The sequence below is a fragment of the Phalangium opilio genome, unplaced genomic scaffold (genome assembly GCF_054372755.1).
Source record: "Phalangium opilio isolate 3A_F unplaced genomic scaffold, DU_Popi_V2 ptg000019l_1, whole genome shotgun sequence".
Classification (NCBI taxonomy): Eukaryota; Metazoa; Arthropoda; class Arachnida; order Opiliones; family Phalangiidae; genus Phalangium; species Phalangium opilio.
The window spans coordinates 3,121,342-3,146,853 of NW_028324152.1; the positions used below are offsets into that span (position 1 = coordinate 3,121,342).

At 39.0% G+C, this 25,512-nt stretch overlaps 1 protein-coding gene, 9 non-coding genes and 70 pseudogenes across 10 annotated transcripts; all 80 read right to left on the minus strand.

Annotated features, from left to right (window-relative positions):
- Positions 1 to 15: 15 nt before the first annotated feature.
- Positions 16 to 118, minus strand: LOC149698688 (5S ribosomal RNA; annotated as a pseudogene).
- Positions 119 to 239: 121 nt separating this feature from the next.
- On the minus strand, positions 240 to 342 carry LOC149698689 (5S ribosomal RNA; annotated as a pseudogene).
- Positions 343 to 703: 361 nt separating this feature from the next.
- On the minus strand, positions 704 to 822 carry LOC149698690 (5S ribosomal RNA; annotated as a pseudogene).
- A 2,414-nt stretch (positions 823 to 3,236) lies between these two features.
- On the minus strand, positions 3,237 to 4,758 carry LOC149698691 (uncharacterized). The gene is made up of 5 exons (XM_089867251.1): positions 4,267 to 4,758; positions 4,024 to 4,198; positions 3,858 to 3,960; positions 3,582 to 3,766; positions 3,237 to 3,502 (listed from the first exon to the last, which is right to left on the minus strand). Exons 2-5 carry the CDS (start codon positions 4,056 to 4,058, stop codon positions 3,331 to 3,333), a joined length of 495 nt encoding a protein of 164 aa, XP_089723377.1. The 5' UTR covers positions 4,059 to 4,198; positions 4,267 to 4,758; the 3' UTR covers positions 3,237 to 3,330.
- Positions 4,759 to 5,050: 292 nt separating this feature from the next.
- Positions 5,051 to 5,153, minus strand: LOC149698692 (5S ribosomal RNA; annotated as a pseudogene).
- A 584-nt stretch (positions 5,154 to 5,737) lies between these two features.
- Positions 5,738 to 5,856, minus strand: LOC149698693 (5S ribosomal RNA; annotated as a pseudogene).
- A 137-nt stretch (positions 5,857 to 5,993) lies between these two features.
- On the minus strand, positions 5,994 to 6,096 carry LOC149698694 (5S ribosomal RNA; annotated as a pseudogene).
- Positions 6,097 to 6,233: 137 nt separating this feature from the next.
- Positions 6,234 to 6,352, minus strand: LOC149698695 (5S ribosomal RNA; annotated as a pseudogene).
- Positions 6,353 to 6,475: 123 nt separating this feature from the next.
- On the minus strand, positions 6,476 to 6,578 carry LOC149698696 (5S ribosomal RNA; annotated as a pseudogene).
- Positions 6,579 to 6,715: 137 nt separating this feature from the next.
- Positions 6,716 to 6,834, minus strand: LOC149698697 (5S ribosomal RNA; annotated as a pseudogene).
- A 361-nt stretch (positions 6,835 to 7,195) lies between these two features.
- On the minus strand, positions 7,196 to 7,298 carry LOC149698698 (5S ribosomal RNA; annotated as a pseudogene).
- Positions 7,299 to 7,435: 137 nt separating this feature from the next.
- On the minus strand, positions 7,436 to 7,554 carry LOC149698699 (5S ribosomal RNA). The gene has a single exon (XR_016382261.1). It is a non-coding gene; the product is annotated as a 5S ribosomal RNA (ribosomal RNA).
- Positions 7,555 to 7,676: 122 nt separating this feature from the next.
- On the minus strand, positions 7,677 to 7,779 carry LOC149698700 (5S ribosomal RNA; annotated as a pseudogene).
- Positions 7,780 to 7,915: 136 nt separating this feature from the next.
- LOC149698701 (5S ribosomal RNA) lies at positions 7,916 to 8,034 on the minus strand (annotated as a pseudogene).
- A 121-nt stretch (positions 8,035 to 8,155) lies between these two features.
- On the minus strand, positions 8,156 to 8,258 carry LOC149698702 (5S ribosomal RNA; annotated as a pseudogene).
- A 361-nt stretch (positions 8,259 to 8,619) lies between these two features.
- LOC149698703 (5S ribosomal RNA) lies at positions 8,620 to 8,738 on the minus strand (annotated as a pseudogene).
- Positions 8,739 to 8,875: 137 nt separating this feature from the next.
- On the minus strand, positions 8,876 to 8,978 carry LOC149698704 (5S ribosomal RNA; annotated as a pseudogene).
- Positions 8,979 to 9,115: 137 nt separating this feature from the next.
- Positions 9,116 to 9,234, minus strand: LOC149698705 (5S ribosomal RNA). The gene has a single exon (XR_016382262.1). It is a non-coding gene; the product is annotated as a 5S ribosomal RNA (ribosomal RNA).
- Positions 9,235 to 9,356: 122 nt separating this feature from the next.
- On the minus strand, positions 9,357 to 9,459 carry LOC149698706 (5S ribosomal RNA; annotated as a pseudogene).
- Positions 9,460 to 9,596: 137 nt separating this feature from the next.
- LOC149698707 (5S ribosomal RNA) lies at positions 9,597 to 9,715 on the minus strand. The gene has a single exon (XR_016382264.1). It is a non-coding gene; the product is annotated as a 5S ribosomal RNA (ribosomal RNA).
- Positions 9,716 to 9,836: 121 nt separating this feature from the next.
- On the minus strand, positions 9,837 to 9,939 carry LOC149698708 (5S ribosomal RNA; annotated as a pseudogene).
- A 136-nt stretch (positions 9,940 to 10,075) lies between these two features.
- LOC149698709 (5S ribosomal RNA) lies at positions 10,076 to 10,194 on the minus strand. Its single transcript, XR_016382391.1, has one exon. It is a non-coding gene; the product is annotated as a 5S ribosomal RNA (ribosomal RNA).
- A 361-nt stretch (positions 10,195 to 10,555) lies between these two features.
- LOC149698710 (5S ribosomal RNA) lies at positions 10,556 to 10,674 on the minus strand (annotated as a pseudogene).
- Positions 10,675 to 10,811: 137 nt separating this feature from the next.
- Positions 10,812 to 10,914, minus strand: LOC149698711 (5S ribosomal RNA; annotated as a pseudogene).
- A 137-nt stretch (positions 10,915 to 11,051) lies between these two features.
- Positions 11,052 to 11,170, minus strand: LOC149698712 (5S ribosomal RNA; annotated as a pseudogene).
- Positions 11,171 to 11,292: 122 nt separating this feature from the next.
- On the minus strand, positions 11,293 to 11,395 carry LOC149698713 (5S ribosomal RNA; annotated as a pseudogene).
- Positions 11,396 to 11,532: 137 nt separating this feature from the next.
- On the minus strand, positions 11,533 to 11,651 carry LOC149698714 (5S ribosomal RNA). Its single transcript, XR_016382265.1, has one exon. It is a non-coding gene; the product is annotated as a 5S ribosomal RNA (ribosomal RNA).
- Positions 11,652 to 11,772: 121 nt separating this feature from the next.
- On the minus strand, positions 11,773 to 11,875 carry LOC149698715 (5S ribosomal RNA; annotated as a pseudogene).
- Positions 11,876 to 11,997: 122 nt separating this feature from the next.
- On the minus strand, positions 11,998 to 12,100 carry LOC149698716 (5S ribosomal RNA; annotated as a pseudogene).
- A 137-nt stretch (positions 12,101 to 12,237) lies between these two features.
- LOC149698717 (5S ribosomal RNA) lies at positions 12,238 to 12,356 on the minus strand (annotated as a pseudogene).
- Positions 12,357 to 12,478: 122 nt separating this feature from the next.
- LOC149698718 (5S ribosomal RNA) lies at positions 12,479 to 12,581 on the minus strand (annotated as a pseudogene).
- Positions 12,582 to 12,703: 122 nt separating this feature from the next.
- On the minus strand, positions 12,704 to 12,806 carry LOC149698719 (5S ribosomal RNA; annotated as a pseudogene).
- Positions 12,807 to 12,943: 137 nt separating this feature from the next.
- On the minus strand, positions 12,944 to 13,062 carry LOC149698720 (5S ribosomal RNA; annotated as a pseudogene).
- Positions 13,063 to 13,184: 122 nt separating this feature from the next.
- On the minus strand, positions 13,185 to 13,287 carry LOC149698721 (5S ribosomal RNA; annotated as a pseudogene).
- Positions 13,288 to 13,409: 122 nt separating this feature from the next.
- Positions 13,410 to 13,512, minus strand: LOC149698722 (5S ribosomal RNA; annotated as a pseudogene).
- Positions 13,513 to 13,649: 137 nt separating this feature from the next.
- On the minus strand, positions 13,650 to 13,768 carry LOC149698723 (5S ribosomal RNA; annotated as a pseudogene).
- A 121-nt stretch (positions 13,769 to 13,889) lies between these two features.
- On the minus strand, positions 13,890 to 13,992 carry LOC149698724 (5S ribosomal RNA; annotated as a pseudogene).
- Positions 13,993 to 14,129: 137 nt separating this feature from the next.
- Positions 14,130 to 14,248, minus strand: LOC149698725 (5S ribosomal RNA; annotated as a pseudogene).
- A 122-nt stretch (positions 14,249 to 14,370) lies between these two features.
- On the minus strand, positions 14,371 to 14,473 carry LOC149698726 (5S ribosomal RNA; annotated as a pseudogene).
- Positions 14,474 to 14,595: 122 nt separating this feature from the next.
- Positions 14,596 to 14,698, minus strand: LOC149698727 (5S ribosomal RNA; annotated as a pseudogene).
- Positions 14,699 to 14,835: 137 nt separating this feature from the next.
- LOC149698728 (5S ribosomal RNA) lies at positions 14,836 to 14,954 on the minus strand (annotated as a pseudogene).
- Positions 14,955 to 15,300: 346 nt separating this feature from the next.
- Positions 15,301 to 15,419, minus strand: LOC149698729 (5S ribosomal RNA). Its single transcript, XR_016382367.1, has one exon. It is a non-coding gene; the product is annotated as a 5S ribosomal RNA (ribosomal RNA).
- A 122-nt stretch (positions 15,420 to 15,541) lies between these two features.
- Positions 15,542 to 15,644, minus strand: LOC149698730 (5S ribosomal RNA; annotated as a pseudogene).
- A 363-nt stretch (positions 15,645 to 16,007) lies between these two features.
- LOC149698731 (5S ribosomal RNA) lies at positions 16,008 to 16,124 on the minus strand (annotated as a pseudogene).
- Positions 16,125 to 16,245: 121 nt separating this feature from the next.
- LOC149698732 (5S ribosomal RNA) lies at positions 16,246 to 16,348 on the minus strand (annotated as a pseudogene).
- Positions 16,349 to 16,469: 121 nt separating this feature from the next.
- Positions 16,470 to 16,572, minus strand: LOC149698733 (5S ribosomal RNA; annotated as a pseudogene).
- Positions 16,573 to 16,694: 122 nt separating this feature from the next.
- Positions 16,695 to 16,797, minus strand: LOC149698734 (5S ribosomal RNA; annotated as a pseudogene).
- A 122-nt stretch (positions 16,798 to 16,919) lies between these two features.
- LOC149698735 (5S ribosomal RNA) lies at positions 16,920 to 17,022 on the minus strand (annotated as a pseudogene).
- Positions 17,023 to 17,144: 122 nt separating this feature from the next.
- On the minus strand, positions 17,145 to 17,263 carry LOC149698736 (5S ribosomal RNA). Its single transcript, XR_016382368.1, has one exon. It is a non-coding gene; the product is annotated as a 5S ribosomal RNA (ribosomal RNA).
- A 122-nt stretch (positions 17,264 to 17,385) lies between these two features.
- LOC149698737 (5S ribosomal RNA) lies at positions 17,386 to 17,488 on the minus strand (annotated as a pseudogene).
- Positions 17,489 to 17,851: 363 nt separating this feature from the next.
- Positions 17,852 to 17,967, minus strand: LOC149698738 (5S ribosomal RNA; annotated as a pseudogene).
- A 121-nt stretch (positions 17,968 to 18,088) lies between these two features.
- Positions 18,089 to 18,191, minus strand: LOC149698739 (5S ribosomal RNA; annotated as a pseudogene).
- Positions 18,192 to 18,312: 121 nt separating this feature from the next.
- Positions 18,313 to 18,415, minus strand: LOC149698740 (5S ribosomal RNA; annotated as a pseudogene).
- A 122-nt stretch (positions 18,416 to 18,537) lies between these two features.
- Positions 18,538 to 18,640, minus strand: LOC149698741 (5S ribosomal RNA; annotated as a pseudogene).
- Positions 18,641 to 18,762: 122 nt separating this feature from the next.
- LOC149698742 (5S ribosomal RNA) lies at positions 18,763 to 18,865 on the minus strand (annotated as a pseudogene).
- A 122-nt stretch (positions 18,866 to 18,987) lies between these two features.
- On the minus strand, positions 18,988 to 19,106 carry LOC149698743 (5S ribosomal RNA). The gene has a single exon (XR_016382369.1). It is a non-coding gene; the product is annotated as a 5S ribosomal RNA (ribosomal RNA).
- Positions 19,107 to 19,228: 122 nt separating this feature from the next.
- LOC149698744 (5S ribosomal RNA) lies at positions 19,229 to 19,331 on the minus strand (annotated as a pseudogene).
- Positions 19,332 to 19,694: 363 nt separating this feature from the next.
- Positions 19,695 to 19,811, minus strand: LOC149698745 (5S ribosomal RNA; annotated as a pseudogene).
- A 121-nt stretch (positions 19,812 to 19,932) lies between these two features.
- LOC149698746 (5S ribosomal RNA) lies at positions 19,933 to 20,035 on the minus strand (annotated as a pseudogene).
- Positions 20,036 to 20,156: 121 nt separating this feature from the next.
- Positions 20,157 to 20,259, minus strand: LOC149698747 (5S ribosomal RNA; annotated as a pseudogene).
- Positions 20,260 to 20,381: 122 nt separating this feature from the next.
- On the minus strand, positions 20,382 to 20,484 carry LOC149698748 (5S ribosomal RNA; annotated as a pseudogene).
- A 121-nt stretch (positions 20,485 to 20,605) lies between these two features.
- LOC149698749 (5S ribosomal RNA) lies at positions 20,606 to 20,707 on the minus strand (annotated as a pseudogene).
- Positions 20,708 to 20,830: 123 nt separating this feature from the next.
- LOC149698750 (5S ribosomal RNA) lies at positions 20,831 to 20,933 on the minus strand (annotated as a pseudogene).
- A 361-nt stretch (positions 20,934 to 21,294) lies between these two features.
- Positions 21,295 to 21,411, minus strand: LOC149698751 (5S ribosomal RNA; annotated as a pseudogene).
- Positions 21,412 to 21,756: 345 nt separating this feature from the next.
- LOC149698752 (5S ribosomal RNA) lies at positions 21,757 to 21,859 on the minus strand (annotated as a pseudogene).
- Positions 21,860 to 21,981: 122 nt separating this feature from the next.
- LOC149698753 (5S ribosomal RNA) lies at positions 21,982 to 22,084 on the minus strand (annotated as a pseudogene).
- A 122-nt stretch (positions 22,085 to 22,206) lies between these two features.
- On the minus strand, positions 22,207 to 22,309 carry LOC149698754 (5S ribosomal RNA; annotated as a pseudogene).
- A 122-nt stretch (positions 22,310 to 22,431) lies between these two features.
- On the minus strand, positions 22,432 to 22,534 carry LOC149698755 (5S ribosomal RNA; annotated as a pseudogene).
- A 137-nt stretch (positions 22,535 to 22,671) lies between these two features.
- Positions 22,672 to 22,790, minus strand: LOC149698756 (5S ribosomal RNA; annotated as a pseudogene).
- Positions 22,791 to 22,912: 122 nt separating this feature from the next.
- LOC149698757 (5S ribosomal RNA) lies at positions 22,913 to 23,015 on the minus strand (annotated as a pseudogene).
- A 122-nt stretch (positions 23,016 to 23,137) lies between these two features.
- On the minus strand, positions 23,138 to 23,240 carry LOC149698758 (5S ribosomal RNA; annotated as a pseudogene).
- A 137-nt stretch (positions 23,241 to 23,377) lies between these two features.
- LOC149698759 (5S ribosomal RNA) lies at positions 23,378 to 23,496 on the minus strand (annotated as a pseudogene).
- A 121-nt stretch (positions 23,497 to 23,617) lies between these two features.
- On the minus strand, positions 23,618 to 23,720 carry LOC149698760 (5S ribosomal RNA; annotated as a pseudogene).
- A 137-nt stretch (positions 23,721 to 23,857) lies between these two features.
- LOC149698761 (5S ribosomal RNA) lies at positions 23,858 to 23,976 on the minus strand (annotated as a pseudogene).
- Positions 23,977 to 24,098: 122 nt separating this feature from the next.
- On the minus strand, positions 24,099 to 24,201 carry LOC149698762 (5S ribosomal RNA; annotated as a pseudogene).
- A 122-nt stretch (positions 24,202 to 24,323) lies between these two features.
- Positions 24,324 to 24,426, minus strand: LOC149698763 (5S ribosomal RNA; annotated as a pseudogene).
- Positions 24,427 to 24,563: 137 nt separating this feature from the next.
- LOC149698764 (5S ribosomal RNA) lies at positions 24,564 to 24,682 on the minus strand (annotated as a pseudogene).
- Positions 24,683 to 24,804: 122 nt separating this feature from the next.
- On the minus strand, positions 24,805 to 24,923 carry LOC149698765 (5S ribosomal RNA). Its single transcript, XR_016382370.1, has one exon. It is a non-coding gene; the product is annotated as a 5S ribosomal RNA (ribosomal RNA).
- Positions 24,924 to 25,045: 122 nt separating this feature from the next.
- Positions 25,046 to 25,148, minus strand: LOC149698766 (5S ribosomal RNA; annotated as a pseudogene).
- Positions 25,149 to 25,284: 136 nt separating this feature from the next.
- LOC149698767 (5S ribosomal RNA) lies at positions 25,285 to 25,401 on the minus strand (annotated as a pseudogene).
- Between the last annotated feature and the right edge of the window lie 111 nt (positions 25,402 to 25,512).

Here is a 25,512-nt window from a genome sequence, read left to right on the forward strand (position 1 = left end):
GAAACAAAAAGAAAAAGCCAACGGCACGCAGTGTTTCCAAGTACTGACTGCGCTCGACGCTGCTTAACTTCGGTGATCGGACGAGAACCGGTGTATTCAGCGTGATATGGCCGTTGCCGAGAGTGCGAGTTAATAATTTGAATTTAATTCACCTTCATCTTTATAAAACAATAACAAAAAGAAGATATGTTTGCTTTTTTCATATCTGGTGGAAATTAAAAGAGGAAACAAAAAGAAAAAGCCAAAGGCACGCAGTGTTCCCAAGTACTGACTGCGCTCGACGCTGCTTAACTTCGGTGATCGGACGAGAACCGGTGTATTCAGCGTGATATGGCCGTTGCCGAGAGTGCTAGTTAATAATTTGAATTTAATTAACCTTCATCTTTATAAAACAATAACAAAAAGAAGATATGCTTGCTTTTTTCGTATCTGGTGGAATTTGAAACAGGAAACAAAAAGGAAAAAGCTAACGGCACGCAGTGCTCCCAAGTACTGACTGCGCTCGACGCTGCTTAACTTCAGTGATCGGACGAGAACCGGGTTTTCAGCATGATATGGCCGTTGCCGAGAGTGCTAGTTAATAATTCGAATTTAAATTAAGTGAGACAAATTAACCTTCATCTTTTTAAAACAATAACAAAATGAAAATATGTTTGCTTTTTTCATATCTATTGGATTTTAAAAGAGGAAAAAAAAGTGAAAAAGCCAACGGCACGCAGTGTTCCTAAGTGTTCTCCCTCCCAAGTACTGACTGCGCTCGACGCTGCTTAACTTCGGTGATCGGACGAGAACCGGTGTATTCAGCGTGATATGCCCGTTGCTGAGAGTGGTAGTTAATAATTTGAATTTAATTCACCTTCATCTATATAAAACAATAACAAAACGAAGATATGTTTGCTTTTTTCATATCTGGTGGAAATTAAAAGAGGAAACAAAAAGGAAAAGCCAACGGCACGCAGTGTTCCCAAGTACTGACTGCGCTCGACGCTGCTTAACTTCGGTGATTGGAAGAGAACCGTCGTTTTCAGCGTGATATGGCCGTTGCCGAGAGTGCTAGTTAATAATTCGAATTTAAATTAAGCGAGACAAATTATCCTTCATCTTTTTAAAACAATAACAAAATGAAAATATGTTTGCTTTTTTCATATCTATTGGAATTTAAAAGAGGAAAAAAAAGTGAAAAAGCCAACGGCACGCAGTGTTCCTAAGGTGCGTTCTCAAGCGAGCGAGAATATGAAGCTTACGCGTCAAGCTTAGGTAGAAATTGAAAACCGGTTCTCGCCGGCAGATTTTGAATTCAGCTTCCGCTCTCATCTTCATCGCGATTTTCTCGCGCGGCCGTTCACATACACGCCGAGGAAAAGTTTAAAAAGTCCGCGTTTCGCGCATCTTGACTGCCAGGGCGCGCGACGGTTTTGGTTTTTGGTATTCTGCAAAGATGGCCGTTAGTAAAAATAGACGTTTTTCTCTCTTGCTGTTGAAAAAGTTTCTATTATTGAAAAAGAAACGAGAGATCAGAGAAAATCTGGAAAAAAATAGGAGAAGAAAAGATCGTCGGTGCTGGGTGCACCCCATTTGGGAAAATAGGAAAGTTGAAGGGTACTTTCATACTCTGGTAAGTGAATGCCAAGGCTTAAAAACATGTAAACAAAGCTATAGCTAGCTATAGCTATACCAATCACACTTTCAACTTTTCAAACAAGGGTGACTTATTTTCAGCTAAATAATATGAGGATTTATGACCATTCATATTTCCATAACTTTCTGAGGATGTCGCCAGAAGTTTTTGATAAATTAGTTGGAATGTTAGCAAGCTCCCTGAAGAAATATCCTCCGTCTAGAGAACCACTTTCACCAGCCCATCGTTTAGCCATTACTCTACGGTAATTTATTTAATTGAAGTATATACTTTTAAGATTTGACATCTTATTATGTGTTTCTTAGCTTTTTGGCCACTGGTGATAGCATTATGAGCACCGCCTATGGTTTTCGAATTGGCAAATCGACGTGTCACTACGTGATTAAAGAAACTTGCGATGCTCTATGGAACGTTTTGCAACCATTGTACCTCGCGGTAAAGTTTTGCTAAGACTTTAAACTTGACAGCCAATATTAAGTAATGATGATTTTTAAAGACCCCAACTGCGGCAATATGGAGAGAAGCGGCCCAACGGTTTGGTCGCCTATGGCAGTACCCCAATTGTGTTGGAGCAGTAGATGGAAAGCATGTGGCTATCAAACAGCCTGCGAAAACGGGGTCAATGTTCTATAATTATAAAGTACGTATCTTTTTTACTAGATAAATTCACACAAAATAATCTTCTAAACAAAAATATATGTTTCTGTTGGAAAAGGGTACAAATTCCATAGTCCTCATGGCTGTTGTGGACGCAGAATACAAGTTCTTGGCAGTAGATGTAGGAGCCTACGGGTCAAGCTCCGATGGCGGAATATTTAAATCGTCTGAAATTGGCCAAGCCTTAGATAAAGGAACATTGGGCATACCGGGATTGTCTACTTTACCAAGAAGTAACATTCGAGTACCCCATGTATTGTTGGGTGATGAAGCGTTCCAGCTTAGGACCGATTTTCTCCAACCTTACCCTGGAAGAAATTTAGACTCGAAGAAAAGGGTTTTTAACTACAGGCTTAGCAGAGCCAGACGTTGCAGCGAGAATGCATTTGGGATACTTGGAGCCAGATGGCAGGTTTACCATCGAACAATAAACTTTACCCCAGACAACACTGATAGAGTTGTGAAAGCAACGGTTGCGCTTCACAATTTCTTAATGACTACGGAGCAGGGTCAAAAGAAAAAAAGCAGGGTGTATTGCCCACCAGGATACGTTGATTTCACAAATAAACAAGGAACATTTTGTTATGGCACATGGAACGATGAGCCTGGGAATAGTTTTTCTGATATTGCTTGCTCAACAGCACGAAATTCCAGCTACGAAGCGACATTAGTTCGTCAAAAATACACCGACTATTTTTGGAGTGAGGAGGAAGAAGTTCCCTGGCAATGGGAGATGCCTGGGGTTACTAATCCCCGAAATCAAGATTAAATATAAAAAATGCAAAGGATAATTTTGCCTCTAACGAGAGTCCAAGCCGGCTCATTTCCTATCCGCGGCCGTTTCTAAATCGTGAACGCTCGCAAACAATGACGACAATCCGAAATAGGCGAACATTGTATGAGTTTAAGATTAATTAAATATAAAAAATGCAAAGGAATTTCATTTTTAAAATCAATTTATTTGAGCACGACTTGACAAAATAAATAATTTAGTTTACAGACACGTGAAATTATAATTTTCCATATTTACAAATTTAGTTTTCAGAATTATCTGCTTCCGTTTTTTCAGCATATTCATATAGAGTTTGAAGTAATTGGAACTCACATCTGGACTTGTACTTTGCCCCAACATGTCTCAACAAAACAGCAATATATTTACCAAATTTTTCTTCATCGTCATCTTGGGCAGTTGTTTGCTTCAATAATCTAGAATATGTTTCCATCCATTTAATCAGGATCCCATAGATAAAACCAAATATTTCTTTCTCAATTTAATTCCACGTACTCATCAACAACTGAAATTTCCCTATCTAACGTATTTGAATGCGGGGCACTCTCTGTTGTTTTGCGTTTCTTGGGTGCGGTGTTAGATTTTGGTTTGTTCTTTGAGGTTCCTGGTTCAGTTGGATCTAAAGCATCATTTTCCTCAATCTCGATATCGATACCGCCTTGCCCCAGGTTTGACAGAATCTTTTAACAACCAAAAATTACAATTGTAACAATCTTAGGATTGAAGGAACTTGAACAGAATATGCCAGAAAGAAAATTTTTAAGGTAATACCTCGAACGCAGCTGCATTATCGGCTTCCTCGGATGTCCTATTTAGGCTATTTTCATTTCTTTTCGCCATGGGAATGTCATCTGGCTGAACATTAGATGATGTGCTAGATAAGTTGGAAAATATAATGAGAACTCCTAACAAGCTTTCAGTTATGTCCTGAAATTACTCTCTCTTGGCAACCGTGTCCTTCAAAAAGAGCATTTGTTTGAAGTAGGGCCATTTGACCAACGAAATATCGCTGTCTTCCAAGTATTCTTGACCCGATTTTTTCACTGAAACTGCGTGGAAGTTTACTCTGAACTGGTCCTTCAGATATTTCCAAGTTGTCTTAGCGTCTTTCTCTACAGTGAAAAGTTCGCATTTTATTTATTCATACTAGACAATTTAAATGTCACTATTCTTTACTTACTTGGAATGCCAGTTTCCACGCTAACATTCTCCCATGCGGCTTCTACAGTATCCCTTTCCTTATGGGCCGGAAGGAATCTATCCCATAAAACATTATTGTTTCTCACTGATTAAATTAAGGCTTCTTTTTTCTCTATTTCTTTCTGTCTTTCTTCCGCTTTCATTTGCTTCACCTTTTCTTTCATGGACTTCATAGTTAAATAAAACTTAACAACTGAACCAATTGCACGCTAATTTTTATTAACAGAAACTTATATAAATTTCGGGACTATCTGTCAGTTTTAGCGCCAAGCCGTTAAATTTTAAATTTTGAAGTTTCTATTGGATAATAATTGTCACGTGTTGTTTTGCGATAAAAAAAGCGGCGAGAAAATCAAACACTTTTTGATCGTGTTTGACCCGAGCTGACTGCGACAATCAGCTCCATCTATCGGCAAAAAGCACGTAAAAGTAATCTTCTCGCAAATATGTGAACGAGGGCGCGAGAATCAGTTTCAAAAATCAGCTTCATGCGTGCGCGATCCGCCTCGACTTTATGGCTTTCTCGCTCGTTTGAGAACGCACCTTAAGTGGTCTCCCTCCCAAGTACTGCCTGCGCTCGACGCTGCTTAACTTCATTGATCGGACGAGAACCGGTGTATTCAGCGTGATATGGCCGTTGCCGAGAGTGCTAGTTAATAATTTGAATTTAATTCACCTTCATCTTTATAGAACACTAACAAAAAGAAGATATGTTTGCTTTTTTCATATCTGGTGGAAATTAAAAGAGGAAACAAAAAGGAAAAAGAAAACGGCACGCAGTGTTCCCAAGTACTGACTGCGCTCGACGCTGCTTAACTTCGGTGATCGGACGTGAACCGGTGTATTCAGCGTGATATGGCGGTTGCCGAGAGTGCTAGTTAATAATTCGAATTTAATTCATCTCATCTTTATAAAACAATAACAAAAAGAAGATATGTTTGCTTTTTTCATATCTGGTGGAAATTAAAAGAGGAAACAAAAAGGAAAAAGCTAAGGGCACGCAGTGTTCCCAAGTGCTGACTGCGCTCGACGCTGCTTAACTTCGGTGATCGGACGAGAACCGTCGTTTTCAGCGTGATATGGCCGTTGCCGAGAGTGCTAGTTAATAATTCGAATTTAATTCATCTCATCTTTATAAAACAATAACAAAAAGATGATATGTTTGCTTTTTTCATTTCGGTGGAAATTAAAAGAGGAAACAAAAAGGAAAAAGCCAACGGCACGCAGTGTTCCCAAGTATTGACTGCGCTCGACGCTGCTTAACTTCGGTGATTGGAAGAGAACCGTCGTTTTCAGCGTGATATGGCCGTTGCCGAGAGTGCTAGTTAATAATTCTAATTTAAATTAAGTGAGACAAATTATCCTTCATCTTTTTAAAACAATAACAAAAAGAAAATATGTTTGCTTTTTTCATATCTATTGGAATTTAAAAGAGGAAAAAAAAGTGAAAAAGCCAACGGCACGCAGTGTTCCTAAGTGTTCTCCCTCCCAAGTACTGACTGCGCTCGACGCTGCTTAACTTCGGTGATTGGAAGAGAACCGTCGTTTTCAGCGTGATATGGCCGTTGCCGAGAGTGCTAGTTAATAATTCGAATTTAAATTAAGTGAGACAAATTATCCTTCATCTTTTTAAAACAATAACAAAAAGAAAATATGTTTGCTTTTTTCATATCTGGCGGAATTTAAAAGAGGAAACAAAAAGGAAAAAGCCAACGGCACGCAGTGTTCCCAAGTACTGACTGCGCTCGACGCTGCTTAACTTCGGTGATCGGACGAGAACCGGTGTTTTCAGCATGATATGGCCGTTGCCGAGAGTGCTAGTTAATAATTCGAATTTAAATTAAGTGAGACAAATTAACCTTCATCTTTTTAAAACAATAACAAAAAGAAAATATGTTTGCTTTTTTCATATCTATTGGAATTTAAAAGAGGAAAAAAAAGTGAAAAAGCCAACGGCACGCAGTGTTCCTAAGTGGTCTCCCTCCCAAGCGCTGCCTGCGCTCGACGCTGCTTAACTTCGGTGATCGGACGAGAACCGGTGTATTCAGCGTGATATGGCCGTTGCCGAGAGTGCTAGTTAATAATTTGAATTTAATTAACCTTCATCTTTATAAAAACAATAACAAAAAGAAGATATGCTTGCTTTTTTCATATCTGGTGGAATTTGAAACAGGAAACAAAAAGGAAAAAGCTAACGGCACGCAGTGTTCCCAAGTACTGACTGCGCTCGACGCTGCTTAACTTCGGTGATCGGACGAGAACCGGTGTTTTCAGCATGATATGGCCGTTGCCGAGAGTGCTAGTTAATAATTCGAATTTAAATTAAGTGAGACAAATTAACCTTCATCTTTTTAAAACAATAACAAAATGAAAATATGTTTGCTTTTTTCATATCTATTGGATTTTAAAAGAGGAAAAAAAAGTGAAAAAGCCAATGGCACGCAGTGTTCCTAAGTGTTCTCCCTCCCAAGTACTGACTGCGCTTGACGCTGCTTAACTTCGGTGATCGGACGTGACCCGGTGTATTCAGCGTGATATGGCCGTTGCCGAGAGTGCTAGTTAATAATTTGAATTTAATTAACCTTCATCTTTATAAAACAATAACAAAAGAAGATATGTTTGCTTTTTTCATATCTGGTGGAATTTAAAAGAGGAAACAAAAAGGAAAAAGCCAACGGCACGCAGTGTTCCCAAGTACTGACTGCGCTCGACGCTGCTTAACTTCGGTGATTGGAAGAGAACCGTCGTTTTCAGCGTGATATGGCCGTTGCCGAGAGTGCTAGTTAATAATTCGAATTTAAATTAAGTGAGACAAATTATCCTTCATCTTTTTAAAACAATAACAAAAAGAAAATAAGTTTGCTTTTTTCATATCTGGCGGAATTTAAAAGAGGAAACAAAAAGGAAAAAGCCAACGGCACGCAGTGTTCCCAAGTACTGACTGCGCTCGACGCTGCTTAACTTCGGTGATCGGACGAGAACCGGTGTTTTCAGCATGATATGGCCGTTGCCGAGAGTGCTAGTTAATAATTCGAATTTAAATTAAGTGAGACAAATTAACCTTCATCTTTTTAAAACAATAACAAAAAGAAAATATGTTTGCTTTTTTCATCTCTATTGGAATTTATAAGAGGAAAAAAAAGTGAAAAAGCCAACGGCACGCAGTGTTCCTAAGTGGTCTCCCTCCCAAGCACTGCCTGCGCTCGACGCTGCTTAACTTCGGTGATCGGACGAGAACCGGTGTATTCAGCGTGATATGGCCGTTGCCGAGAGTGGTAGTTAATAATTTGAATTTAATTAACCTTCATCTTTATAAAACAATAACAAAAAGAAGATATGCTTGCTTTTTTCATATCTGGTGGAATTTGAAACAGGAAACAAAAAGGAAAAAGCTAACGGCACGCAGTGTTCCCAAGTACTGACTGCGCTCGACGCTGCTTAACTTCGGTAATCGGACGAGAACCGGTGTTTTCAGCATGATATGGCCGTTGCCGAGAGTGCTAGTTAATAATTCGAATTTAAATTAAGTGAGACAAATTAACCTTCATCTTTTTAAAACAATAACAAAAAGAAAATATGTTTGCTTTTTTCATATCTATTGGAATTTAAAAGACAAAAAAAAGTGAAAAAGCTAACGGCAAGCAGTGTTCCTAAGTGGTCTCCCTCCCAAGTACTGACTGCGCTCGACGCTGCTTAACTTCGGTGATCGGACGAGAACCGGTGTATTCAGCGTGATATGGCCGTTGCCGAGAGTGCTAGTTAATAATTTGAATTTAATTCACCTTCATCTTTATAAAACAATAACAAAAAGAAGATATGTTTGCTTTTTTCATATCTGGTGGAAATTAAAAGAGGAAACAAAAAGAAAAAGCCAACGGCACGCAGTGTTCCCGAGTGCTGACTGCGCTCGACGCTGCTTAACTTCGGTGATCGGACGAGAACCGGTGTTTTCAGCGTGATATGGCCGTTGCCGAGAGTGCTAGTTAATAATTTGAATTTAATTAACCTTCATCTTTATAAAACAATAACAAAAGAAGATATGTTTGCTTTTTTCATATCTGGTGGAATTTAAAAGAGGAAACAAAAAGGAAAAAGCCAACGGCACGCAGTGTTCCCAAGTACTGACTGCGCTCGACGCTGCTTAACTTAGGTGATTGGAAGAGAACCGTCGTTTTCAGCGTGATATGGCCGTTGCCGAGAGTGCTAGTTAATACTTCTAATTTAAATTAAGTGAGACAAATTATCCTTCATCTTTTTAAAACAATAACAAAAAGAAAATATGTTTGCTTTTTTCATATCTATTGGAATTTAAAAGAGGAAAAAAAAGTGAAAAAGCCAACGGCACGCAGTGTTCCTAAGTGTTCTCCCTCCCAAGTACTGACTGCGCTCGACGCTGCTTAACTTCGGTGATTGGAAGAGAACCGTCGTTTTCAGCGTGATATGGCCGTTGCCGAGAGTGCTAGTTAATAATTCGAATTTAAATTAAGTGAGACAAATTATCCTTCATCTTTTTAAAACAATAACAAAAAGAAAATAAGTTTGCTTTTTTCATATCTGGCGGAATTTAAAAGAGGAAACAAAAAGGAAAAAGCCAACGGCACGCAGTGTTCCCAAGTACTGACTGCGCTCGACGCTGCTTAACTTCGGTGATCGGACGAGAACCGGTGTTTTCAGCATGATATGGCCGTTGCCGAGAGTGCTAGTTAATAATTCGAATTTAAATTAAGTGAGACAAATTAACCTTCATCTTTTGAAAACAATAACAAAAAGAAAATATGTTTGCTTTTTTCATCTCTATTGGAATTTAAAAGAGGAAAAAAAAGTGAAAAAGCCAACGGCACGCAGTGTTCCTAAGTGGTCTCCCTCCCAAGCACTGCCTGCGCTCGACGCTGCTTAACTTCGGTGATCGGACGAGAACCGGTGTATTCAGCGTGATATGGCCGTTGCCGAGAGTGCTAGTTAATAATTTGAATTTAATTAACCTTCATCTTTATAAAACAATAACAAAAAGAAGATATGCTTGCTTTTTTCATTTCTGGTGGAATTTGAAACAGGAAACAAAAAGGAAAAAGCTAACGGCACGCAGTGTTCCCAAGTACTGACTGCGCTCGACGCTGCTTAACTTCGGTAATCGGACGAGAACCGGTGTTTTCAGCATGATATGGCCGTTGCCGAGAGTGCTAGTTAATAATTCGAATTTAAATTAAGTGAGACAAATTAACCTTCATCTTTTTAAAACAATAACAAAAAGAAAATATGTTTGCTTTTTTCATCTCTATTGGAATTTAAAAGAGGAAAAAAAAGTGAAAAAGCCAACGGCACGCAGTGTTCCTAAGTGGTCTCCCTCCCAAGCACTGCCTGCGCTCGACGCTGCTTAACTTCGGTGATCGGACGAGAACCGGTGTATTCAGCGTGATATGGCCGTTGCCGAGAGTGCTAGTTAATAATTTGAATTTAATTCACCTTCATCTTTATAAAACAATAACAAAAAGAAGATATGTTTGCTTTTTTCATATCTGGTGGAAATTAAAAGAGGAAACAAAAAGAAAAAGCCAACGGCACGCAGTGTTCCCGAGTGCTGACTGCGCTCGACGCTGCTTAACTTCGGTGATCGGACGAGAACCGGTGTTTTCAGCATGATATGGCCGTTGCCGAGAGTGCTAGTTAATGATTCGAATTTAAATTAAGTGAGACAAATTAACCTTCACCTTTTTAAAGCAACAACAAAATGAAAATATGTTTGCTTTTTTCATATCTATTGGATTTTAAAAGAGGAAAAAAAGTGACAAAGCCAACGGCACGCAGTGTTCCTAAGTGGTCTCCCTCCCAAGTACTGACTGCGCTCGACGCTGCTTAACTTCGGTGATCGGACGAGAACCGGTGTTTTCAGCGTGATATGGCCGTTGCCGAGAGTGCTAGTTAATAATTTGAATTTAATTAACCTTCATCTTTATAAAACAATAACAAAAGAAGATATGTTTGCTTTTTTCATATCTGGTGGAATTTAAAAGAGGAAACAAAAAGGAAAAAGCCAACGGCACGCAGTGTTCCCAAGTACTGACTGCGCTCGACGCTGCTTAACTTAGGTGATTGGAAGAGAACCGTCGTTTTCAGCGTGATATGGCCGTTGCCGAGAGTGCTAGTTAATAATTCTAATTTAAATTAAGTGAGACAAATTATCCTTCATCTTTTTAAAACAATAACAAAAAGAAAATATGTTTGCTTTTTTCATATCTATTGGAATTTAAAAGAGGAAAAAAAAGTGAAAAAGCCAACGGCACGCAGTGTTCCTAAGTGTTCTCCCTCCCAAGTACTGACTGCGCTCGACTCTGCCTAACTTCGGTGATTGGAAGAGAACCGTCGTTTTCAGCGTGATATGGCCGTTGCCGAGAGTGCTAGTTAATAATTCGAATTTAAATTAAGTGAGACAAATTATCCTAAATCTTTTTAAAACAATAACAAAAAGAAAATAAGTTTGCTTTTTTCATATCTGGCGGAATTTAAAAGAGGAAACAAAAAGGAAAAAGCCAACGGCACGCAGTGTTCCCAAGTACTGACTGCGCTCGACGCTGCTTAACTTCGGTGATCGGACGAGAACCGGTGTTTTCAGCATGATATGGCCGTTGCCGAGAGTGCTAGTTAATAATTCGAATTTAAATTAAGTGAGACAAATTAACCTTCATCTTTTTAAAACAATAACAAAAAGAAAATATGTTTGCTTTTTTCATCTCTATTGGAATTTAAAAGAGGAAAAAAAAGTGAAAAAGCCAACGGCACGCAGTGTTCCTAAGTGGTCTCCCTCCCAAGCACTGCCTGCGCTCGACGCTGCTTAACTTCGGTGATCGGACGAGAACCGGTGTATTCAGCGTGACATGGCCGTTGCCGAGAGTGCTAGTTAATAATTTGAATTTAATTAACCTTCATCTTTATAAAACAATAACAAAAAGAAGATATGCTTGCTTTTTTCATTTCTGGTGGAATTTGAAACAGGAAACAAAAAGGAAAAAGCTAACGGCACGCAGTGTTCCCAAGTACTGACTGCGCTCGACGCTGCTTAACTTCGGTAATCGGACGAGAACCGGTGTTTTCAGCATGATATGGCCGTTGCCGAGAGTGCTAGTTAATAATTCGAATTTAAATTAAGTGAGACAAATTAACCTTCATCTTTTTAAAACAATAACAAAAAGAAAATATGTTTGCTTTTTTCATCTCTATTGGAATTTAAAAGAGGAAAAAAAAGTGAAAAAGCCAACGGCACGCAGTGTTCCTAAGTGGTCTCCCTCCCAAGCACTGCCTGCGCTCGACGCTGCTTAACTTCGGTGATCGGACGAGAACCGGTGTATTCAGCGTGATATGGCCGTTGCCGAGAGTGCTAGTTAATAATTTGAATTTAATTCACCTTCATCTTTATAAAACAATAACAAAAAGAAGATATGTTTGCTTTTTTCATATCTGGTGGAAATTAAAAGAGGAAACAAAAAGAAAAAGCCAACGGCACGCAGTGTTCCCGAGTGCTGACTGCGCTCGACGCTGCTTAACTTCGGTGATCGGACGAGAACCGGTGTATTCAGCGTGATATGGCCGTTGCCGTGAGTGCTAGTTAATAATTTGAACTTATTTAACCTTCATCTTTATAAAACAATAACCAAAAGAAGATATGTTTGCTTTTTTCATATCTGGTGGAATTTAAAACAGGAAACAAAAAGGAAAAAGCTAACGGCACGCAGTGTTCCCAAGTACTGACTGCGCTCGACGCTGCTTAACTTCGGTGATCGGACGAGAACCGGTGTTTTCAGCATGATATGGCCGTTGCCGAGAGTGCTAGTTAATAATTCGAATTTAAATTAAGTGAGACAAATTAACCTTCATCTTTTTAAAACAATAACAAAATGAAAATATGTTTGCTTTTTTCATATCTATTGGATTTTAAAAGAGGAAAAAAAAGTGAAAAAGCCAACGGCACGCAGTGTTCCTAAGTGTTCTCCCTCCCAAGTACTGACTGCGCTTGACGCTGCTTAACTTCGGTGATCGGACGTGAACCGGTGTATTCAGCGTGATATGGCCGTTGCCGAGAGTGCTAGTTAATAATTTGAATTTAATTCACCTTCATCTTTATAAAACAATAACCAAAAGAAGATATGTTTGCTTTTTTCATATCTGGTGGAATTTAAAACAGGAAACAAAAAGGAAAAAGCTAACGGCACGCAGTGTTCCCAAGTACTGACTGCGCTCGACGCTGCTTAACTTCGGTGATCGGACGTGAACCGGTGTATTCAGCGTGATATGGCCGTTGCCGAGAGTGCTAGTTAATAATTTGAATTTAATTAACCTTCATCTTTATAAAACAATAACAAAAAGAAGATATGTTTGCTTTTTTCATATTTGGTGGAATTTAAAAGAGGAAACAAAAAGGAAAAAGCTAACGGCACGCAGTGTTCCCAAGTACTGACTGCGCTCGACGCTGCTTAACTTCGGTGATCGGACGAGAACCGGTGTTTTCAGCATGATATGGCCGTTGCCGAGAGTGCTAGTTAATAATTCGAATTTAAATTAAGTGAGACAAATTAACCTTCATCTTTTTAAAACAATAACATAATGAAAATATGTTTGCTTTTTTCATATCTATTGGAATTAAAAAGAGGAAAAAAAAGTGAAAAAGCCAACGGCACGCAGTGTTCCTAAGTTTTCTCCCTCCCAAGTACTGACTGCGCTCGACGCTGCTTAACTTCGGTGACCAGACGAGAACCGGTGTATTCAGCGTGATATGGCCGTTGCTGAGAGTGGTAGTTAATAATTTGAATTTAATTCACCTTCATCTTTATAAAATAATAACAAAAAGAAGATATGTTTGCTTTTTTCATATCTGGTGGAAATTAAAAGAGGAAACAAAAAGGAAAAAGCCAACGGCACGCAGTGTTCCCAAGTACTGACTGCGCTCGACGCTGCTTAACTTCGGTGATCGGACGTGAACCGGTGTATTCAGAGTGATATGGCCGTTGCCGAGAGTGCTAGTTAATAATTTGAATTTAATTAACCTTCATTTTTATAAAACAATAACAAAAAGAAGATATGTTTGCTTTTTTCATATCTGGTGGAATTTAAAACAGGAAACAAAAAGGAAAAAGCTAACGGCACGCAGTGTTCCCAAGTACTGACTGCGCTCGACGCTGCTTAACTTCGGTGATCGGACGAGAACCGGTGTTTTCAGCATGATATGGCCGTTGCCGAGAGTGCTAGTTAATAATTCGAATTTAAATTAAGTGAGACAAATTAACCTTCATCTTTTTAAAACAATAACAAAATGAAAATATGTTTGCTTTTTTCATATCTATTGGATTTTAAAAGAGGAAAAAAAAGTGAAAAAGCCAACGGCACGCAGTGTTCCTAAGTGTTCTCCCTCCCAAGTACTGACTGCGCTCGACGCTGCTTAACTTCGGTGATCGGACGAGAAGCGGTGTTTTCAGCATGATATGGCCGATGCCGAGAGTGCTAGTTAATAATTTGAATTTAATTCATCTCATCTTTATAAAACAATTTCAAAATGAAGATATGTTTGCTTTTTTCATATCTGGTGGAAATTAAAAGAGGAAACACAAAGGAAAAAGCCAACGGCACGCAGTGTTCCCAAGTACTGACTGCGCTCGACGCTGCTTAACTTCGGTGATCGGACGAGAACCGGTGTTTTCAGCATGATATGGCCGTTGCCGAGAGTGCTAGTTAATAATTCGAATTTAAATTAAGTGAGACAAATTAACCTTCATCTTTTTAAAACAATAACATAATGAAAATATGTTTGCTTTTTTCATATCTATTGGAATTTAAAAGAGGAAAAAAAAGTGAAAAAGCCAACGGCACGCAGTGTTCCTTAGTGGTCTCCCTCCCAAGTACTGACTGCGCTCGACGCTGCTTAACTTCGGTGATCGGACGAGAACCGGTGTATTCAGCGTGATATGGCCGTTGCTGAGAGTGGTAGTTAATAATTTGAATTTAATTCACCTTCATCTTTAAAAAACACTAACAAAAAGAAGATATGTTTGCTTTTTTCATATCTGGTGGAATTTAAAACAGGAAACAAAAAGGAAAAAGCTAACGGCACGCAGTGTTCCTAAGTACTGACTGCGCTCGACGCTGCTTAACTTCGGTGATCGGACGAGAACCGGTGTTTTCAGCATGATATGGCCGTTGCCGAGAGTGCTAGTTAATAATTCGAATTTAATTAACCTTCATTTTTATAAAACAATAACAAAAAGAAGATATGTTTGCTTTTTTCATATCTGGTGGAATTTAAAACAGGAAACAAAAAGGAAAAAGCTAACGGCACGCAGTGTTCCCAAGTACTGACTGCGCTCGACGCTGCTTAACTTCGGTGATCGGACGAGAACCGGTGTTTTCAGCATGATATGGCCGTTGCCGAGAGTGCTACTTAATAATTCGAATTTAAATTAAGTGAGACAAATTAACCTTCATCTTTTTAAAACAATAACAAAATGAAAATATGTTTGCTTTCTTCATATCTATTGGATTTTAAAAGAGGAAAAAAAAGTGAAAAAGCCAACGGCACGCAGTGTTCTTAATTGTTCTCCCTCCCAAGTACTGACTGCGCTCGACGCTGCTTAACTTCGGTGATCGGACGAGAACCGGTGTATTCAGCGTGATTTGGCCGTTGCCGAGAGTGCTAGTTAATAATTTGAATTTAATTAACCTTCATTTTTATAAAACAATAACAAAAAGAAGATATGTTTGCTTTTTTCATATCTGGTGGAATTTAAAACAGGAAACAAAAAGGAAAATCTAACGGCACGCAGTGTTCCCAAGTACTGACTGCGCTCGACGCTGCTTTACTTCGGTGATCAGACGAGAACCGGTGTATTCAGCGTGATATGGCCGTTGCCGAGAGTGCTAGTTAATAATTTGAATTTAATTAACCTTCATCTTTATAAAACAATAACAAAAAGAAGATATGTTTGCTTTTTTCATATCTATTGGATTTTAAAAGAGGAAAAAAAAGTGAAAAAGCCAACGGCACGCAGTGTTCCTAAGTGGTCTCCCTCCCAAGTACTGACTGCGCTTGACGCTGCTTAACTTCGGTGATCGGACGTGAACCGGTGTATTCAGCGTGATATGGCCGTTGGTGAGAGTGGTAGTTAATAATTTGAATTTAATTCACCTTCATCTTTATAAAACAATAACAAAAAGAAGATATGTTTGCTTTTTTCATATCTGGTGGAAATTAAAAGAGGAAACAAAAAGGAAAAAGCCAACGGCACGCAGTGTTCCCAAGTACTGACTGCGCTCGACGCTGCTTAACTTCGGTGATCGGACGAGAACCGGTGTATTCAGCGTGATATGGCCGTTGCCGAGAGTGCTAGTTAATAATTTGAATTTAATTAACCTTCATCTCTATAAAACCATAACAAAAAGAAGATATGTTTGCTTTTTTCATATCTGGTGGAATTTAAAAGAGGATACAAAAAGGAAAAAGCTAACGGCACGCAGTGTTCCCACGTACTGACTGCGCTCGAGGCTGCTTAACTTCGGTGATCGGACGTGAACCGGTGTTTTCAGCATGATATGGCCATTGCCGAGAGTGCTTGTTAATAATTCGAATTTAAATTAAGTGAGACAAATTAACCTTCATCTTTTTAAAACAATAACAAAAAGAAAATATGTTTGCTTTTTTCATATCTATTGGAATTTAAAAGAGGAAAAAAAAAGTGAAAAAGCCAACGGCACGCAGTGTTCCTAAGTGGTCTCCCTCCCATACTGACTGCGCTCGACGCTGCTTAACTTCGATGATCGGACGAGAACCGGTGTTTTCAGCATGATATGGCCGTTGCCGAGAGTGCTAGTTAATAATTTGAATTTAATTCATCTCATCTTTATAAAACAATAACAAAAAGAAGATATGTTTGCTTTTTTCATATACGGTGGAATTTAAAAGAGGAAACAAAAAGGAAAAACCCAACGGCACGCAGTGTTCCCAAGTACTGACTGCGCTCGACGCTGCTTAACTTCGGTGATCGGACGAGAACCGGTGTTTTCAGCATGATATGGCCGTTGCCGAGAGTGCTAGTTAATAATTTGAATTTATTTCACCTTCATCTTTATAAAACAATAACTAAAAGAAGATATGTTTGCTTTTTTCATATCTGGTGGAAATTAAAAGAGGAAACAAAAAGAAAAAGCCAACGGCACGCAGTGTTCCCAAGTACTGACTGCGCTCGACGCTGCTTTACTTCGGTGATCGGACGAGAACCGGTGTATTCAGCGTGATATGGCCGTTGCCGAGAGTGGTAGTTAATAATTTGAATTTAATTCACCTTCATCTTTATAAAACAATAACAAAAAGAAGATAGGTTTGCTTTTTTCATATCGGGTGGAAATTAAAAGAGGAAACAAAAAGGAAAAAGCCAACGGCACGCAGTGTTCCCAAGTACTGACTGCGCTCGACGCTGCTTAACTTCGGTGATCGGACGTGAACCGGTGTATTCAGCGTGATATTGCCGTTGCCGAGAGTGCTAGTTAATGATTTGAATTTAATTAACCTTCATTTTTATAAAACAATAACAAAATGAAGATATTTTTGCTTTTTTCATATCTGGTGGAATTTAAAAGAGGAAACAAAAAGGAAAAAGCTAACGGCACGCAGTGTTCCCAAGTACAGACTGCGCTCGACGCTGCTTAACTTCGGTGATCGGACGAGAACCGGTGTATTCAGCGTGATATGGCCGTTGCCGAGAGTGCTAGTTAATAATTTGAATTTAATTAACCTTCATCTTTATAAAACAATAACAAAAAGAAGATATGTTTGCTTTTTTCATATCTATTGGATTTTAAAAGAGGAAAAAAAAGTGAAAAAGCCAACGGCACGCAGTGTTCCTAAGTGGTCTCCCTCCCAAGTACTGACTGCGCTTGACGCTGCTTAACTTCGGTGATCGGACGTGAACCGGTGTATTCAGCGTGATATGGCCGTTGGTGAGAGTGGTAGTTAATAATTTGAATTTAATTCACCTTCATCTTTATAAAACAATAACAAAAAGAAGATATGTTTGCTTTTTTCATATCTGGTGGAAATTAAAAGAGGAAACAAAAAGGAAAAAGCCAACGGCACGCAGTGTTCCCAAGTACTGACTGCGCTCGACGCTGCTTAACTTCGGTGATCGGACGAGAACCGGTGTATTCAGCGTGATATGGCCGTTGCCGAGAGTGCTAGTTAATAATTTGAATTTAATTAACCTTCATCTCTATAAAACCATAACAAAAAGAAGATATGTTTGCTTTTTTCATATCTGGTGGAATTTAAAAGAGGATACAAAAAGGAAAAAGCTAACGGCACGCAGTGTTCCCACGTACTGACTGCGCTCGAGGCTGCTTAACTTCGGTGATCGGACGTGAACCGGTGTTTTCAGCATGATATGGCCATTGCCGAGAGTGCTTGTTAATAATTCGAATTTAAATTAAGTGAGACAAATTAACCTTCATCTTTTTAAAACAATAACAAAAAGAAAATATGTTTGCTTTTTTCATATCTATTGGAATTTAAAAGAGGAAAAAAAAAGTGAAAAAGCCAACGGCACGCAGTGTTCCTAAGTGGTCTCCCTCCCATACTGACTGCGCTCGACGCTGCTTAACTTCGATGATCGGACGAGAACCGGTGTTTCAGCATGATATGGCCGTTGCCGAGAGTGCTAGTTAATAATTTGAATTTAATTCATCTCATCTTTATAAAACAATAACAAAAAGAAGATATGTTTGCTTTTTTCATATACGGTGGAATTTAAAAGAGGAAACAAAAAGGAAAAACCCAACGGCACGCAGTGTTCCCAAGTACTGACTGCGCTCGACGCTGCTTAACTTCGGTGATCGGACGAGAACCGGTGTTTTCAGCATGATATGGCCGTTGCCGAGAGTGCTAGTTAATAATTTGAATTTATTTCACCTTCATCTTTATAAAACAATAACTAAAAGAAGATATGTTTGCTTTTTTCATATCTGGTGGAAATTAAAAGAGGAAACAAAAAGAAAAAGCCAACGGCACGCAGTGTTCCCAAGTACTGACTGCGCTCGACGCTGCTTTACTTCGGTGATCGGACGAGAACCGGTGTATTCAGCGTGATATGGCCGTTGCCGAGAGTGGTAGTTAATAATTTGAATTTAATTCACCTTCATCTTTATAAAACAATAACAAAAAGAAGATACGTTTGCTTTTTTCATATCGGGTGGAAATTAAAAGAGGAAACAAAAAGGAAAAAGCCAACGGCACGCAGTGTTCCCAAGTACTGACTGCGCTCGACGCTGCTTAACTTCGGTGATCGGACGTGAACCGGTGTATTCAGCGTGATATTGCCGTTGCCGAGAGTGCTAGTTAATGATTTGAATTTAATTAACCTTCATTTTTATAAAACAATAACAAAATGAAGATATTTTTGCTTTTTTCATATCTGGTGGAATTTAAAAGAGGAAACAAAAAGGAAAAAGCTAACGGCACGCAGTGTTCCCAAGTACAGACTGCGCTCGACGCTGCTTAACTTCGGTGATCGGACGAGAACCGGTGTATTCAGCGTGATATGGCCGTTGCCGAGAGTGCTAGTTAATAATTTGAATTTAATTAACCTTCATCTTTATAAAACAATAACAAAAAGAAGATATGTTTGCTTTTTTCATATCTATTGGATTTTAAAAGAGGAAAAAAAAGTGAAAAAGCCAACGGCACGCAGTGTTCCTAAGTGGTCTCCCTCCCAAGTACTGACTGCGCTTGACGCTGCTTAACTTCGGTGATCGGACGTGAACCGGTGTATTCAGCGTGATATGGCCGTTGGTGAGAGTGGTAGTTAATAATTTGAATTTAATTCACCTTCATCTTTATAAAACAATAACAAAAAGAAGATATGTTTGCTTTTTTCATATCTGGTGGAAATTAAAAGAGGAAACAAAAAGGAAAAAGCCAACGGCACGCAGTGTTCCCAAGTACTGACTGCGCTCGACGCTGCTTAACTTCGGTGATCGGACGAGAACCGGTGTATTCAGCGTGATATGGCCGTTGCCGAGAGTGCTAGTTAATAATTTGAATTTAATTAACCTTCATCTCTATAAAACCATAACAAAAAGAAGATATGTTTGCTTTTTTCATATCTGGTGGAATTTAAAAGAGGATACAAAAAGGAAAAAGCTAACGGCACGCAGTGTTCCCACGTACTGACTGCGCTCGAGGCTGCTTAACTTCGGTGATCGGACGTGAACCGGTGTTTTCAGCATGATATGGCCATTGCCGAGAGTGCTTGTTAATAAATCGAATTTAAATTAAGTGAGACAAATTAACCTTCATCTTTTTAAAACAATAACAAAAAGAAAATATGTTTGCTTTTTTCATATCTATTGGAATTTAAAAGAGGAAAAAAAAAGTGAAAAAGCCAACGGCACGCAGTGTTCCTAAGTGGTCTCCCTCCCATACTGACTGCGCTCGACGCTGCTTAACTTCGATGATCGGACGAGAACCGGTGTTTTCAGCATGATATGGCCGTTGCCGAGAGTGCTAGTTAATAATTTGAATTTAATTCATCTCATCTTTATAAAACAATAACAAAAAGAAGATATGTTTGCTTTTTTCATATACGGTGGAATTTAAAAGAGGAAACAAAAAGGAAAAACCCAACGGCACGCAGTGTTCCCAAGTACTGACTGCGCTCGACGCTGCTTAACTTCGGTGATCGGACGAGAACCGGTGTTTTCAGCATGATATGGCCGTTGCCGAGAGTGCTAGTTAATAATTTGAATTTATTTCACCTTCATCTTTATAAAACAATAACTAAAAGAAGATATGTTTGCTTTTTTCATATCTGGTGGAAATTAAAAGAGGAAACAAAAAGAAAAAGCCAACGGCACGCAGTGTTCCCAAGTACTGACTGCGCTCGACGCTGCTTTACTTCGGTGATCGGACGAGAACCGGTGTATTCAGCGTGATATGGCCGTTGCCGAGAGTGGTAGTTAATAATTTGAATTTAATTCACCTTCATCTTTATAAAACAATAACAAAAAGAAGATACGTTTGCTTTTTTCATATCGGGTGGAAATTAAAAGAGGAAACAAAAAGGAAAAAGCCAACGGCACGCAGTGTTCCCAAGTACTGACTGCGCTCGACGCTGCTTAACTTCGGTGATCGGACGTGAACCGGTGTATTCAGCGTGATATTGCCGTTGCCGAGAGTGCTAGTTAATGATTTGAATTTAATTAACCTTCATTTTTATAAAACAATAACAAAATGAAGATATTTTTGCTTTTTTCATATCTGGTGGAATTATAAGAGGAAACAAAAAGGAAAAAGCTAACGGCACGCAGTGTTCCCAAGTACTGACTGCGCTCGACGCTGCTTAACTTCGGTGATCGGACGAGAACCGGTGTATTCAGCGTGATATGGCCGTTGCTGAGAGTGGTAGTTAATAATTTGAATTTAATTCACCTTCATCTTTATAAAACAATAACATAAAGAAGATATGTTTGCTTTTTTCATATCTGGTGGAAATTAAAAGAGGAAACAAAAAGGAAAAAGCCAACGGCACGCAGTGTTCCCAAGTACTGACTGCGCTCGACGCTGCTTAACTTCGGTGATCGGACGAGAACCGGTGTATTCAGCGTGATATGGCCGTTGCCGAGAGTGCTAGTTAATAATTTGAATTTAATTAACCTTCATCTCTATAAAACCACAACAAAAAGAAGATATGTTTGCTTTTTTCATATCTGGTGGAATTTAAAAGAGGAAACAAAAAGGAAAAAGCTAACGGCACGCAGTGTTCCCACGTACTGACTGCGCTCGAGGCTGCTTAACTTCGGTGATCGGACGTGAACCGGTGTTTTCAGCATGATATGGCCGTTGCCGAGAGTGATTGTTAATAATTCGAATTTAAATTAAGTGAGACAAATTAACCTTCATCTTTTTAAAACAATAACAAAAAGAAAATATGTTTGCTTTTTTCATATCTATTGGAATTTAAAAGAGGAAAAAAAGTGAAAAAGCCAACGGCACGCAGTGTTCCTAAGTGGTCTCCCTCCCATACTGACTGCGCTCGACGCTGCTTAACTTCGATGATCGGACGAGAACCGGTGTTTTCAGCATGATATGGCCGTTGCCGAGAGTGCTAGTTAATAATTTGAATTTAATTCATCTCATCTTTATAAAACAATAACAAAAAGAAGATATGTTTGCTTTTTTCATATACGGTGGAATTTAAAAGAGGAAACAAAAAGGAAAAACCCAACGGCACGCAGTGTTCCCAAGTACTGACTGCGCTCGACGCTGCTTAACTTCGGTGATCGGACGAGAACCGGTGTTTTTAGCATGATATGGCTGTTGCCGAGAGTGCTAGTTAATAATTTGAATTTATTTCACCTTCATCTTTATAAAACAATAACTAAAAGAAGATATGTTTGCTTTTTTCATATCTGGTGGAAATTAAAAGAGGAAACAAAAAGAAAAAGCCAACGGCACGCAGTGTTCCCAAGTACTGACTGCGCTCGACGCTGCTTTACTTCGGTGATCGGACGAGAACCGGTGTATTCAGCGTGATATGGCCGTTGCCGAGAGTGGTAGTTAATAATTTGAATTTAATTCACCTTCATCTTTATAAAACAATAACAAAAAGAAGATATGTTTGCTTTTTTCATATCGGGTGGAAATTAAAAGAGGAAACAAAAAGGAAAAAGCCATCGGCACGCAGTGTTCCCAAGTACTGACTGCGCTCGACGCTGCTTAACTTCGGTGATCGGACGTGAACCGGTGTATTCAGCGTGATATTGCCGTTGCCGAGAGTGCTAGTTAATGATTTGAATTTAATTAACCTTCATTTATATAAAACAATAACAAAAAGAAGATATTTTTGCTTTTTTCATATCTGGTGGAATTTAAAAGAGGAAACAAAAAGGAAAAAGCTAACGGCACGCAGTGTTCCCAAGTACTGACTGCGCTCGACGCTGCTTAACTTCGGTGATCGGACGAGAACCGGTGTATTCAGCGTGATATTGCCGTTGCCGAGAGTGCTAGTTAATGATATGAATTTAATTAACCTTCATCTTTATAAAACAATTTCAAAATGAAGATATGTTTGCTTTTTTCATATCTGGTGGAAATTAAAAGAGGAAACACAAAGGAAAAAGCCAACGGCACGCAGTGTTCCCAAGTACTGACTGCGCTCGACGCTGCTTAACTTCGGTGATCGGACGAGAACCGGTGTTTTCAGCATGATATGGCCGTTGCCGAGAGTGCTAGTTAATAATTCGAATTTAAATTAAGTGAGACAAATTAACCTTCATCTTTTTAAAACAATAACATAATGAAAATATGTTTGCTTTTTTCATATCTATTGGAATTTAAAAGAGGAAAAAAAAGTGAAAAAGCCAACGGCACGCAGTGTTCCTAAGTTTTCTCCCTCCCAAGTACTGACTGCGCTCGACGCTGCTTAACTTCGGTGACCAGACGAGAACCGGTGTATTCAGCGTGATATGGCCGTTGCTGAGAGTGGTAGTTAATAATTTGAATTTAATTCACCTTCATCTTTATAAAATAATAACAAAAAGAAGATATGTTTGCTTTTTTCATATCTGGTGGAAATTAAAAGAGGAAACAAAAAGGAAAAAGCCAACGGCACGCAGTGTTCCCAAGTACTGACTGCGCTCGACGCTGCTTAACTTCGGTGATCGGACGTGAACCGGTGTATTCAGAGTGATATGGCCGTTGCCGAGAGTGCTAGTTAATAATTTGAATTTAATTAACCTTCATTTTTATAAAACAATAACAAAAAGAAGATATGTTTGCTTTTTTCATATCTGGTGGAATTTAAAACAGGAAACAAAAAGGAAAAAGCTAACGGCACGCAGTGTTCCCAAGTACTGACTGCGCTCGACGCTGCTTAACTTCGGTGATCGGACGAGAACCGGTGTTTTCAGCATGATATGGCCGTTGCCGAGAGTGCTAGTTAATAATTCGAATTTAAATTAAGTGAGACAAATTAACCTTCATCTTTTTAAAACAATAACAAAATGAAAATATGTTTGCTTTTTTCATATCTATTGGATTTTAAAAGAGGAAAAAAAAGTGAAAAAGCCAACGGCACGCAGTGTTCCTAAGTGTTCTCCCTCCCAAGTACTGACTGCGCTCGACGCTGCTTAACTTCGGTGATCGGACGAGAAGCGGTGTTTTCAGCATGATATGGCCGATGCCGAGAGTGCTAGTTAATAATTTGAATTTAATTCATCTCATCTTTATAAAACAATTTCAAAATGAAGATATGTTTGCTTTTTTCATATCTGGTGGAAATTAAAAGAGGAAACACAAAGGAAAAAGCCAACGGCACGCAGTGTTCCCAAGTACTGACTGCGCTCGACGCTGCTTAACTTCGGTGATCGGACGAGAACCGGGGTTTTCAGCATGATATGGCCGTTGCCGAGAGTGCTAGTTAATAATTCGAATTTAAATTAAGTGAGACAAATTAACCTTCATCTTTTTAAAACAATAACATAATGAAAATATGTTTGCTTTTTTCATATCTATTGGAATTTAAAAGAGGAAAAAAAAGTGAAAAAGCCAACGGCACGCAGTGTTCCTTAGTGGTCTCCCTCCCAAGTACTGACTGCGCTCGACGCTGCTTAACTTCGGTGATCGGACGAGAACCGGTGTATTCAGCGTGATATGGCCGTTGCTGAGAGTGGTAGTTAATAATTTGAATTTAATTCACCTTCATCTTTAAAAAACACTAACAAAAAGAAGATATGTTTGCTTTTTTCATATCTGGTGGAATTTAAAACAGGAAACAAAAAGGAAAAAGCTAACGGCACGCAGTGTTCCTAAGTACTGACTGCGCTCGACGCTGCTTAACTTCGGTGATCGGACGAGAACCGGTGTTTTCAGCATGATATGGCCGTTGCCGAGAGTGCTAGTTAATAATTCGAATTTAATTAACCTTCATTTTTATAAAACAATAACAAAAAGAAGATATGTTTGCTTTTTTCATATCTGGTGGAATTTAAAACAGGAAACAAAAAGGAAAAAGCTAACGGCACGCAGTGTTCCCAAGTACTGACTGCGCTCGACGCTGCTTAACTTCGGTGATCGGACGAGAACCGGTGTTTTCAGCATGATATGGCCGTTGCCGAGAGTGCTACTTAATAATTCGAATTTAAATTAAGTGAGACAAATTAACCTTCATCTTTTTAAAACAATAACAAAATGAAAATATGTTTGCTTTCTTCATATCTATTGGATTTTAAAAGAGGAAAAAAAAGTGAAAAAGCCAACGGCACGCAGTGTTCTTAATTGTTCTCCCTCCCAAGTACTGACTGCGCTCGACGCTGCTTTACTTCGGTGATCGGACGAGAACCGGTGTATTCAGCGTGATATGGCCGTTGCCGAGAGTGCTAGTTAATAATTTGAATTTAATTAACCTTCATCTTTATAAAACAATAACAAAAAGAAGATATGTTTGCTTTTTTCATATCTATTGGATTTTAAAAGAGGAAAAAAAAGTGAAAAAGCCAACGGCACGCAGTGTTCCTAAGTGGTCTCCCTCCCAAGTACTGACTGCGCTTGACGCTGCTTAACTTCGGTGATCGGACGTGAACCGGTGTATTCAGCGTGATATGGCCGTTGGTGAGAGTGGTAGTTAATAATTTGAATTTAATTCACCTTCATCTTTATAAAACAATAACAAAAAGAAGATATGTTTGCTTTTTTCATATCTGGTGGAAATTAAAAGAGGAAACAAAAAGGAAAAAGCCAACGGCACGCAGTGTTCCCAAGTACTGACTGCGCTCGACGCTGCTTAACTTCGGTGATCGGACGAGAACCGGTGTATTCAGCGTGATATGGCCGTTGCCGAGAGTGCTTGTTAATAATTCGAATTTAAATTAAGTGAGACAAATTAACCTTCATCTTTTTAAAACAATAACAAAAAGAAAATATGTTTGCTTTTTTCATATCTATTGGAATTTAAAAGAGGAAAAAAAGTGAAAAAGCCAACGGCACGCAGTGTTCCTAAGTGGTCTCCCTCCCATACTGACTGCGCTCGACGCTGCTTAACTTCGATGATCGGACGAGAACCGGTGTTTTCAGCATGATATGGCCGTTGCCGAGAGTGCTAGTTAATAATTTGAATTTAATTCATCTCATCTTTATAAAACAATAACAAAAAGAAGATATGTTTGCTTTTTTCATATACGGTGGAATTTAAAAGAGGAAACA